Raw genomic sequence first — 13,372 nt, 5'->3', positions numbered from 1 at the left:
ATATAAGCCATTGATCCCGATCGTTCGGTTTGTATGGCAGCTATATGCTATAGTGAACCGATCTGAACAATTTTTTCGGAGATTAAATTATTTCTAAGAACAATAACTCACACCAAATTTCGTGAAGATATGTAGTAAAATGCGGAAATTTTCCATACAAGCCCTTGATTCCGATCGTTCAATTTGTATGGCAGCTATATGATATAGTAGTCCGATATCGGCAGTTCCGACAAATGAGCAGCTTTTTGAAGTTGACTCAGCTCAACATACTGATTTTTTATATATATACTTTATAGGGTCTCCGACACTTCCTTCTGGGTGATACAAACATCATGACAAACTTAATATACCCTGTCTGTTCAGGGTATAAAAATTGGTCCGTGTGCCCGTATTTCGAAAGCAAACGGTAAACATTAAGGAACTTAATACCCAAACAGCATTCAAAGCAAATTTTTTTTAATTTGTTCCTTAACTTTGCTTACTGGGTGCTACATTTGTAACGCCCTCGTACGTTGTCAGTATTGCGCCTTTGCATATGCAACGTTTTTTTGTGCCAAGCGAATTGCTTGCTCGTTGATGGAGCAATGTTCTGTGAATGCTTATATATGTATTTACGTGTTATGTGTACGTCTGTCACCAAATCAACGCATTTATCAATCATCATATAATCAACTTTCAACGTAATTGTGGTCTTTTGTTGAATGTGAAAATTGCGTTTAATTAGCAACGCCCTTTGCTGACTGTTCACGCTTTCCTGCGCATTGTGTCATTGTCACCCAGATGTGTGGTGTTGCCATTTATTTGCTGCATTGAACTCGACAGCTCATTTATACCTATATTTATACTATGTATATTTAGTGATGTATTTAAAGATAGCCAGCCGACATTAATACGCCAAGCACGCAGTGTCTATTTATTCCCCTGGCGCATTGTTGTTATTGCACTTTTGTTGTTGTCGCCCATCGTACGTTTTAGAACTGTTAATTAAGTTTCGCAAATATTTACTTATATAACTTTCGGTCAGCACTACCTTAGAGTATATGTATATATGTATGTACGTAGGTGTAAGCACATATGCTTGTTTATATATTTCTATGTGTCGAAATAAAATATGGTTTAATTTAAGCTGACCTGAGGCTTTTGTGTGCTTACTTTGAAAAGTTTTCGATATTGGTTTTTGGCTTTGTAGATAGTATGAGTCCATACATACATGTGCATATAGCTAACTATACACATACACTTATTCATATATGTATATTTGAAAATTAAACGAATAGAAGGATTTTCTGTTGTATTCATTAATTTTCGGTTCCCCAGAGACAAAAATGACAGAATTGTTTAGCCATTCAGTCATGCACGCATACCACAGAAATATATTGTATATCTATTAGCTTTATTCTACCTCTGTCCGACTCACTCTGTCCGACAGGAGTTAAGTGTCAGTACCATTTAGCTTCGAACTTTTTGTTTGTCTGACGATTGATGAACTTTTAATTGGTATTTGTAACTTTTCTTGTCGGACAAATTGTAAAAAGTAGTTGAGCCAGTGTCTAAGAACTAATCTTCACTCTGGCAATTGGAAAAATATAGATTTGATATTATTATTTTTTCTTGTCTATTCTAGTGTATTTTAAATATCGCCAAACATATGTGTTAAGTATGAAAATAAGACGCAATGAAATCTTTAAGTTGTTACATGAATTTCTCCAGGAGAAAAATAGTATATTTTTAATATTTTCTTATAATATGAGGGCTGCTATATATATTTCTGGCCTAATAATGAAAATAGGAATATTTATCAACGAAAATGGTTTTATTGTTTTTCAAAATATTCTCCATCAAGATTTATACACTTTTGCATGCGCTCAAACCAATTTTCGAAGCACTTTTTTGAGCCTTTTTTTGAGCCTTTTTTTGAGCGATTGTCAAATTGTGCGGGATCCAACGAGAACAAACCTTTTTTACGGCCAGGTGTTCATGCAATATCGCATGTAGGCTGGTGGGAGAAATGCATAGTCATGCCTCTATCTGAAGGTTTGTTAAATGACGGTCTTGAATTATCCGTTCACGTACGGCATCGCTGTTTTCTGGCACAACGGCTGATTTTGGACGACCTTCACGGAATTCGTCTTTGAGCGAGCGTCGGCCACGATTGAATTCGTTGTACCAGTTTTTCACAGTGCTATAGGATGGTGCTTCATAGCCATACAAAGATTTTAGTTCATCGATGCACTTTTGTCGCGATAATCCACGTCGAAAGTTGTGAAAAATGATCGCACGAAAATGTTCACGAGTTAATTCCATTTTTTGGCCGAGATAAAATTTTTAATTCCCTGTAAATAAAACAACTCACGATTAAATGACAAAACGTTCTGAGTAATGTTATGCTAAAAAATGTCAAACTTTCCAATGGAAATGTCAGATTGCACCTGGCAACACTTAGTGTTGCCTAGGCCAGAAATATATATAGCAGCCCTCGTATAAAAAGTGAAATATCTTTTCAAACTTTTTATTGTCTCAGAAACAAATTTAATGAGGAATTACTAAACATTTTAGAGATAAATTATAAAAAGCTGGCATTGTGTAATTTCAATGTAGAATAACATAGGACTAGATAAGAAACCTTAGATTGTTTGAAGCATTCAAACCTAAGTAATCTTTTATGTCAGGGTTTACTTCAGTTCGCCCTATAACCATAAGTAGCCTGAGGTAATTCAAAATTTAATTAAATTGATTTTATGTAATTGATTTGATATGTAATAAAGATAAGAGATCTAATGTTTAGTACAGAAGGATGCTTATGAAGTGCGCTTGTCTCATCCAACAACACTTTAACCTCGGCTTTCAATCAAATTTCAAATTTCTATTAACACACTCCAACCTAATAGCTTTTTCGCACATGACTTAATTATGCAATTAACTGGCTTTTGTCATTATTAATTATTAATAACACCAATATTATTTGACTACATTAATTTTTAATGGAATATAAATCAAGTTGAAACTGGAATGCAACACTGCGGGTTGTTGGCCACACTATACATTTGGCTGTGTTTATTGATAAAATAGCAATAAGCTAACTTACCAAATTCTTATGAACAGTAAAAAAAAAAAAAAAAAAAAAAAAAAAAACAGACCGTTAATCGAGTGGCCGGCTGTGCGAAAGGCCAAAACTGGTTTCTCAATTATAATCTTATTGTACTCAATTAATTTGGCTGTACGAAAAGGCTATAACCTATAAATTACAAATTAAAAGAACAGGTTTAGTTCAAAATTTGTTCACTTAAAATTGCACTATTATCCATTAAACTTTTCAAAGTAAAAAAAAAATATATTTTTAGTTCAACAAGATATTGAAGATATTCGCACAAAAGAAGGCCTTGTGAAATGAGATCAGAAATAAGCTTCTTCACGAACTTAAACAGAAAATTTCCTTTCAATTCGATTTCTAATATGCATACCCTGAAATCAATTTGTTATTTATAGAATCAAAATCTTATATCATATATATGACAATTGTCCTCAAGTTAATAATTTTTTTCAAATAAAAATATCACTTAGAGCAATCAAAACACTTCAAACGAAACACTCGAATATGCCACTTGATTTCTATAACAATTTCCGAGGAATGAAAAAAAAAATTACCTGCAATTTTCTCAAAGTAATCTTAAAGCATCTTATGTCTTTAACATACAAGTTAGAATCTTACCTGAAGTCTCCTCACATCTGAACTCAACGAGCGCTTTTACTTATAGTTGAAATGCGCTTTTCATGAATTTTGAAGCATTTCATTTTGTTTAAGCTTTAGTTAATTGCATATAGTAATATGTATGTACTGTATGTGCATGAATGTAACAGAATAAGTGGCCTTGGTTGAACAACAAACGCACAAAGGCTTATTACCAACTCACATGGTTGTTAGAGTAAACAATAGACAACAAAGCAAAAGTTAACTAATCGAAACGTACCATAAGTGGCGGTGGGGGGAAGCAGATATGAAATTGCAGGTGTTATAATTATATATATTTATAGTATAGATGGCAGGATGACCAGAGCTATTTGTTTACAAATATACATGTGAGATAAAGAATATTTGATATTTGGTAGGTCGGGCATCACAAAATAATAAAATCTAATTATCAAGAACAAGCTTAATTGTCGAAATGAAAACATCCCTATGAGACTGAAAATGTTCCAGTCCATAGTTCTGAGAAAAAAAAAATAAAATAAAAATATTTGTTGCTATCTTGTAGTATGAAATATATATCTGAAACTTAGAGACTTAGTTTACTGTCAGATTGGTTAAACTTAAGTAATAACGGGATGTGTACTACATCACTTTGGCTTCATAAAAATATACTTCTTTGCTTAAATTCAAGTATCCTTTTACTCGACTTACATAGACACACACACTAAATAAACTCAAGTGCTACTTGAACAGTTAAGCTTTAAGTCCATCACTTTACCCACTTTTGTATGTTTCTTTGAGTGCCCTAGTGTGGTTTGGTTTATCTGCTCGCTTTCACCAGCTGCTTGTTGGTTTCTGATTTGCAGCAAGTACTTGCTACTTCAAATAGAAGCTTCAATTTATTAAATACTAGGAATTTACGAAAGCTCCTGAGCATTAGCAACATTCTTTAGTGTGTGTATTCACTTACACATTTATTTGCTTGCTACATTTAATTTATTATTTATTGCCTGTTTAATTGGAAAAGCATTTTATGAAAGCAAATTGAATGTAGTTTCTTAGAATTTTAGCTTCAAAATTTAAGTGAGTTAAAATTGATGGAGTTTTAACTTGTTTATTATGTTAGGCATTAAGTTAAGAGTATGTCATGTTCTTTGCAAGCTGTTTAATGTCACAACTGTTTGTCACTACGATTTTTATAAGAGCCTAGCAAGCTTAAGAAAACAATGAAAAATTGTCACTTTGTCAAATAAATGCCAAAGTCAATAGCATACCTTAAGGCGCAGCTGGACAGCACAAAATGCAAGTTGAAAGCTCTTTGCATATAACTTATTCCACTTAATACATACAAATATGCGTTTTTTTTAGCATTTTTTCAACAAAACCATTTTACTCGTCGCGCATTTATTTACTTTCACTCTCTCACTTTTTGTTATTTTTTTGTGCTTCGCAGATTCAAATTTCGTGCTTGGCAATGCGCAGGCAAATGGCAATCCAATTGTTTATTGTTCGGATGGCTTCGTGGAGCTGACAAGATATTCGCGTGCGCAAATAATGCAAAAGGGTAAGTTATAAAATGATAGATCCATTAAAAAGAAGAAGCAAAGTGCTGGGAAATGTAAAGAAAAATAAATTGTAAAATAAAATAAAAAGCTTAAAATGTTTTTAACAACTCCATTTTTCGTACCAATTTCGAGTGTAAATATTGCAAAATTAAATTCAATTTTATTAATTCAATTCAATTAAATTCTATCCATTAAGTCAAGCTTGGCAAATTCACCTACCACTTCTTCTGAAAAGCCACTTTTTTGTATATTCTTATAGTTCTTTGCATACCTTTAGGCGAAACAGATTTTGGTTTATTTCACTGTAAGAGTATCATTGGTTGTACTTCACAACTGGTTTAATTAAAATAGTATTTATTCAGCAATACTGACTCAGACAAATCGACCGGTAAAATATTTTTTCTTCCCATTCGAAAGAACAATAATATTATACTGGTACAACTATAAAATATTTAAGAAAACGGAGAACGGCAAAGATGGCTGTATACATCGGCAATGACATGTTGATCGCTTGAACATGGAGCTAAAAGTGATTTTTATATAAAAAAATTTTTTCAAGCTCCTTCAAGTTTTTCTTTAAGCTTTAGTAATAAAAAAGATCATTAAAGAATATTGTATTCAAAAACAGAAGCTTCTGGAAATCTATAATAAATAATTAATAATTTAAAATAACAAAAAATAAATTTTTATTTCTAATTTTTTACACTTGGCAAATATATATTGACCATTCTTGCTAAAGACACTTCTTATGCAGCACAAACATACATTAAATCAACACTTTTAAAATGTATTTTTCTCTTCACTTCTCTTTTCCATGCTCTTCCGCGCAAATCCGTGTAATTTCACGGGCTTATTGCAACAATAAAAACAACAACAACAACGAAATCCGTGTAAAATGCTGCCAATCAACGAAACCGAAAACAATTGTACCCATTAAAATGCCAACAAACAATTTGGCGCAACAACAAAAAAAAAATAAACAAAAAAACACAACAACATTTGCAATAAAATTCAACAAAACAAAATGTGAAACATTGTCTGTCAACGTCATCTGTTCATCAACGTGACTGGCAACATTTCATTGGACAATTGTTGTTCAACTGCCCGCCACTGCACAATCCCCACTTACGATTGTTGTAATTGTTGTTGTTGCATTTGTTGGCTTGTGTTCATTTCGCTGGGTGTTGGCGCGTTTCGTCTACTCAACCACTCATCTTCTGCTGCATTTATTGTGTCAACAGGATGCTCGTGCCATTTCCTGTACGGTCCGGAAACAAAAGAAGAGCACAAACAGCAAATTGAGAAAAGTCTGATGAATAAGACCGAATTGAAATTGGAAGTTATTTTTTACAAAAAAGATGGTAAGTACACAGCGCTCTTAAAACGCATTAATATTTGTTGGTTCATATATGTGTGTGTGTGAAATTCATAATTAAAAGCAAATGGAATTGTTGTTGTCAAACACCAATTGCTTTGAAAGCTTCTAATTAAAAAGTTTATGCTGGACAGATTGCTAAAAGTTGATAAATATATGCAAAGTGACACAATAGCAGAACAGTGAGTGTGGTTTATGCTTGTCATAATGAGGGATCACGCCTAAATATTTTTTAGTCTGAAAAAGAGCTACTGATGAAAGAAGTTATTGGCTGCCAAAGAGAATCTTTTATTATAACTGGAAAGTCTCATTCTAAAATTTCTGGACACATGAGATTTGAAACCTTTAGTGTATTATCTGTACAATATTATCCTTACAATCAAGACCAGTAATAGGTAACACCGTGACTATAAGAATATACTATGAACTATAAGAATTGCTGTCAAATTTTGTTATTTTCTTGTATGTATTTTTAGGACTTAATTGGGTTCTTTAGTAAATTATATTGAGACTTTATTGTAGGTAGGTTAAGCGGCTATACCAGTGTGACATTTTCAAAATAATTCTTTTACGATTTATTTTTTGCTTACTCGATAGTATCTTGAATAGTTTTTGAATGGTATCGTTCTAAAGAGCGACCGCTCGCTGGTATAAACAGCTGTCATCATAACTCAACAATACATTGACCGACCAAAAATTAAAACTAAGTATTATTGAATATATTTCCTATACAATGACCTCCGATCTTTTTGATGAATTTTCAATTGGCATTTAAAAAAGACAATTTTTTACCTAAAAACGAAATTTTTTTTAGAACTACGCTATTTTGTCTTCTGATATTTTTCATAAATCATAAGTTATTGTAAAGGAAATATATTTAACTTTAAAAATCTTTTTGAATTTTTTTTTTATTTCAGCAAACTTATTCGGCCGGAATCATGTCAACAGTTAGGGAATTTTCTTTGGGCACCTCCGAAGATAGATTATTTTCCAATATTTTTGTAAAGAAAAAACTTTTAAATGTAGCTGAAAATATACCTTATTATGTGCAAAACACTTCGAAACCATCGATCGAGTATTTTCTTTTAAAAATATGCACGAAAATCGCCTAATTTGTCATGGGTTACACTGGTGGTTATAAGGGTAAATAGTAGAAACGATTGGATTCGATTCGATTTCCTTTGATTTGGCAACATAGTTTAGAGTTAACTCGTAGATTCTTAAATCTGAAGTCGTGGTCCTCAGAATTTTCCCTTTCGCATTGTTCTCTGGATAAAATATTTTCTTCGAGAGTTTCATGTATTTGGGACATAATATTCTCCATTTCAAATGGAGAAATTAATCGGACTCTTCGACCAGTATCAATAAAAAAATTTAGCAACTGCATCAGCAGCGATTACAAATTGGGAATCGGTCGAACACACGCCTGGTAGATTTAAAGCCATATTGTTCTCTGTTTAGCAGTATCTCAATGCTTCGCATTGTCTACCGAGTATCACTCATTACAATAGAAAATAAATATTATTCAAGCTTCGAGGTTTCTTATTATTATTTATTGATATTCCATATAAGATATTTTGTCATAAAAAAATGTTTTATTATTTTTTTTTTGGTTTTGCTTCTTTTAGTTTAGAAGTTTAGTTTCAAACACAAGTCTGAAATCACTAGTTTGGCCAAGTCGATGTTAGAAATACCAGAAATCGAAGCGAAATATTATAGCTATTTCTTTTTAATAAAATTATCTAATAGATCCTTTCATATATTTTGGCCGGTATTTACCTTTTTCTTCAAATTCCTTCTAAATACTTTTTCCTCACCTCACTTGATTCTTAACTTGGATTTTTGTCTTTAAGAATTACCAGCGATGGTATCGATTTTTGCTACAAAAACAACGTAATCTCAACCATCAATTTTCGTTAGACATTTGCTAAGAACACGGAAGAACAAATTACTTAAAACTTTGGCAATAAAATTTAATTCACTTACACTAACCACAAATTAGTGAAACTTTTACGCCAAACAAAAGTCACAATTTATCAATGTGCAAGATTATGTAAAGGGCAACAGCTTGTTGCGATATACTAGCGTTTATACTAAGTTGTTGGTAAAAGATAAAATAGCTTAACTTGACATTGAGCGCTGCTGAAAATTATAGTTTGGACATTTAGTTCAGTGAGTAAATTGTTATTATGACTCAAAGTACTTAGAGAGATTAAGATCAATGTTAGTTTTCTCGTAGTGATAATAAAATTTGCTCTCTTTGAAAGAAGTGTGTTTCTGCACACAAAAATATAAAAATATCGACTTAAGCGCTTTTACCTTGTAACATATGCACGCAATACTTTATGTATACTTAACATAAATGTATACGGACTTACTGAATTGAAGCGGGAGTCATACAATTCGGCAGACAAAGTGTGTATGACAGCACAATAACTGTAAAAATTACAAACAAGTCGAACAGATGAAAAGAGCAAAAATCTACAAAGGGTGTAGTGAGAATCATTGTCAGCTAACATAAGCCGCCCACTCAAAAACTTATTCGAGTGACTTTTTATTGTGCCAGCTGCTGTTCGATCGGCACAAAAGGATGCTGAGAGGCAGTAGGTCGAATTTAGTTATATGTATTGCATATATATGTATTACTTGTATGCTGTTTCATCCGATAACTCCTACACATATATCACTTCCACTCTCGCACTGTGCTGGGTAGTCACTGGGGAGCATGTTGTGAGGATTTACTCAACGCTGTGCATTTGTAACTGTAAGTGAGCAATTTGTTGTATTAGTCTGTGTGCACGTATTTAGCTCGTATATAGTCGATCGAGGTGCTGAAGTTAAAGCGTGCACGTCGCACACGCTGTTGCCTGCTCCCTCTCAGTGTGAATGACACAGACGGCGTGGCGTGGTGTATACGTAACTTTTGCCGTTTCACACGTTCAACGCAAAGCGGACACGTATTCGTATTGATAATAAATAAAATCATATGAGCGTTAAGTTTATACGTAAATAGCTTCATTTGTGTTTCGATGGCGCACAAAAGCCATGACTTGAATGACGTTTGCTTTTCAATTCGTAAATGTTGGTCTGATAAGAATTAGCGGAGGTTTGGGTGGGTGGATGGGCTAAACAGTTTATTGGGCTTTAAATGCACATTACATTCTTTTTGGCTTTCTTTTATTGATTGATTTGTGCTTTAAGGGGCTTTAGTGTATAATTTCAATTGTTGAATGCTATCAAATTTAAGACAAACAAAATCCTCTGAGAAATCGTGTAAAGTATAGTTAGTTATACTTTATTATAAAGACCAACCAATATTAATATTATTTTATAACCTGTTTAACTACATTTTTTTCAAGTAAGTGGCAACGCCAAAAAATTGTATGTTTCAAATTTCAAGAAAAATATCTTAAAATCCGTTTAATTACTAAATTGTTATAATTAAATTGATATTGAGCATAAAATTATTTTTTTGTTTGAGATTGAGTGGCAACGCTGTAAATTATATATTTTTATTTAAAAACAATCTCATAAAATCCATTAAGTTATTAAATTATTACGATTAAATTGTTATTTAATTTAAGATTTATTCTCTGTTTGAGATTGGGTGGCAACGCTGAAAATTCTTTTTTTTTTTAGATTCAAGCAAAATTCAAGAAACTCCGTGTAATTGGAAAATTTTTACGATTAAATTGTTGTTGAATATATAATTAATTTTTTGTTTGAGTGGCAACGCTGAAAATTAAGTTTTTTTAATAAAACAAAAAACAATTTCACAAATTCTGTTTAATTACTAAATTGTTATTAATTATAAAATACATTTTTGGTCGAGATTGGGTGGCAACGCTCTTACAGGATTTTCTAGAAAAATTTTTACTCTTAAGATTTTTCGTAGAACTGAAGAGTCCCGTTAATCTAACAAACTAACCAAATTGCGCTACCATCACTCTCATTAAAGTTTCTTTGCCAAAAAAATTGCGCAGTCATCACTCCTAAAATTTGCTTTATACCCTTATCAGCGCTTACGGCAATGCGCGTAAATGTAATTACACTCTAAGTAATTTCTATTAAAGCAATATGCCAATCAACCTTACTGAATTCTTGAGCATTTTGCTCCCCACTCGTCCTTCACACACACACACCCACACACATCCGTTTAAAGTGTTCACAGTCGCTTGAATGCGCGCTCAAGCAGTAAGGTCTCATTAAATTAACTATATAATTTTTTTCTCATACTCCCACACACACACACACACTAGTATACATAGTAGAGTAGTTATCTATACTATATATGTTCGTATATAAGATCAAAAAGTGTGTCAAATTGATAAGCACACCAGTAAATGCATGTCATTAAGAGTGCAAGCACATATTTCAAAGGCTATTTCGCTTGAAGGCTATGCGCGGCGTTATGTGTATAATAACAGTGTAAGTAGATGAAGAGCAAAGAGATAAAAGTAAAACACAAACAGCGCGTGGTATGTGTGTAACACATAATTTAGTCTTTGTTGCGCCTGAAAGTATGCTTTAAGGCGTGTTTTTTTTCCTTTTGCATAGCACTGATTGGTCTAGTCTAAGTCTGGTGGGGTTTTCTGATTCATTTGTGTGGAGACGAAAGCATTTTTGTATGGTGAGAATGTGATGATGGTGACTTGTTAGCACGGCTGTACGTGTGCTCGTCAACTTTGAGGGTGTAAGTGATATGACGGCTATCAGAATTTAGATATTTAAGAGAGACCTTTAAGTGATGGTAGAAGTGTTGAGCGTATGAGATTGTTAATATAAGAAAATAAAATAATTTTTTTTATTTTTTATATTTTTGTTTAAAGAAGATATAATAATAACTTTATTAGAAGTAAGTAAAATAAACCTCATTGATATGAGCAGCCAAACAAGCTGTTCAGGCATCCTTACTTCAACACATAAACGAAAATATTCGCTTATGCAGCTTCCTTAAAAATAATTTAAAGCTTCCCTAGCAAACATTAAATACCGAAATATATATGCATTACGTATACACCATGTCAACAGCAGTCGCTAGCTACAAGTAATTGCCAGCTTAGCGCATTGCTCATTTTTCCAACTTTTCGACTTTGAGTCCTTCAATACACACACATAAACACTTTTACCTTCGACATTTATGCAAATAAGCTAATTTTACTTCGTCACCTCTCCATTTGCAGGTTCACCGTTTTGGTGTCTCTTTGACATTGTGCCAATTAAGAACGAGAAACGGGATGTGGTGCTCTTTTTGGCATCGCACAAGGATATTACACATACAAAAATGTTGGAGATGAATGTCAATGAAGAATGTGATAGCGGTAAGTTGACAAAGTGTAGAAAAAAAAATTATGAATATGTTTTGGAATATTTTTTGATTTTATTAGGGGTATGACTTAAAAATTTTTAAAAGTTAGAAAGTTATTTAAATATTATTATTTTCAATATTTTGTGCACAAATGCTTATATGAGATTTTTTAATGGCAATGTAGCTTATTTTTTTATTTATATGAAGGCAGTCATACCCCTTTGTTACATTTGTAAAACCACAATATCTGCAAATGATGCCATTACAAGCTTTATTAAAAAAAAATTATTAAAAATATTTTTTTTTTCTTAATTTTGTAGTCAGTATAAAGTTTTTTTCAAGCTTTAAAAAAAATTATGGTAATAAAATAAATAAAATTACTTCAGTTTAAAGAATTTATTAATAAAATAATGCTTGGAATGACAACTAACATATTTCAACACAGCCACACATGCATGCGAAACAAAAATTCTAACCTCTAACGAAATTTTTTTTTGCACAAAAGTTAACATTACTCATGTATTGTACTGCAAATTTGCATGCGAAATATTTTAGAAATCCATACTTTTTTCCTTCAAATATATAATAGCTATACATACTTCGCACTTTTCTGTTCTAAAATTTGCTGCCACTAAATTAAAATAAAATTAGTTATGCCAAAGTAACCATGGCTTACGATACCCGCATACACCGCAATTATAATTTTCCGAGAAATGTGCCTTAATCAACAGCCATTGTTGAATGACTTAAGTTGGAATTTTCCTGCTTTCAACAGATTCTTTTTTTTTAATTTTTCTCTACATTTCTTTTTTTTTTTTTTGCATTTCATTTGCATACGTATTTTCGCGCTTGAATTCTTGCCGTTATGCTCGTACACTCCATTTCGAGTTTTTACTGCAGCGTCATACCGTACAGCTGGCTTGTTACTTCCGCCGTTGGCGTTGCTATAAATAACCGCAATCCAAGCATTTTTACGCGAAAATGCCAGTAGCTTCAATAAAATGACTGCCATTTCCACACTTGTCGACTGTTGGTAAAATATTAATATTTTTTTCTTGCTCGGTTTCTTTTTTTCGTAAATCTCATTTCCTCATTACTGCCGGTATTATTAGCAATTTGCACAGCACACATTTAAAGAGCACACACATGCGGGTGTACGCGCTGTATCTATGTATATTGGCTAACCGCAGATGCGACTTAACTGTTGCTAAGTTTTTGTTATTGTTGTAATTTTAATATATTTTTGGGTTAGTTAGTGATACTCTTCAGAGTTCTTGCGCGGGTGCAAAGAAGTAGACTTTAAGTTTTGCCCAAAAAATGGACATACGGCCATCGTAGTTTAATGATCTGTTGAATTTTTTTGACGTTTCATTCAATTAGCTAAATTTATATATAAGTATATCGAGCCTGAACAGATTTTTCAGCGGATGAAAATT

General features: G+C 32.5%; 1 protein-coding gene across 1 annotated transcript in view; it reads left to right on the top strand.

The window, feature by feature from the left end:
* Positions 1-13,372, top strand: part of LOC105211631 (potassium voltage-gated channel subfamily H member 4) — a 70,997-nt gene that overhangs the window by 10,177 nt on the left and 47,448 nt on the right. The window contains 3 exon segments of the mRNA XM_029039859.2: positions 5,142-5,252; positions 6,495-6,614; positions 11,812-11,949. Of these exon segments, the coding sequence (XP_028895692.2) occupies positions 5,142-5,252; positions 6,495-6,614; positions 11,812-11,949 (369 nt within the window).

Source organism: Zeugodacus cucurbitae, chromosome 6, assembly GCF_028554725.1.
Source record: "Zeugodacus cucurbitae isolate PBARC_wt_2022May chromosome 6, idZeuCucr1.2, whole genome shotgun sequence".
NCBI classification, from domain to species: Eukaryota; Metazoa; Arthropoda; class Insecta; order Diptera; family Tephritidae; genus Zeugodacus; species Zeugodacus cucurbitae.
This window is presented reverse-complemented; position numbering and strand designations above follow the sequence as displayed.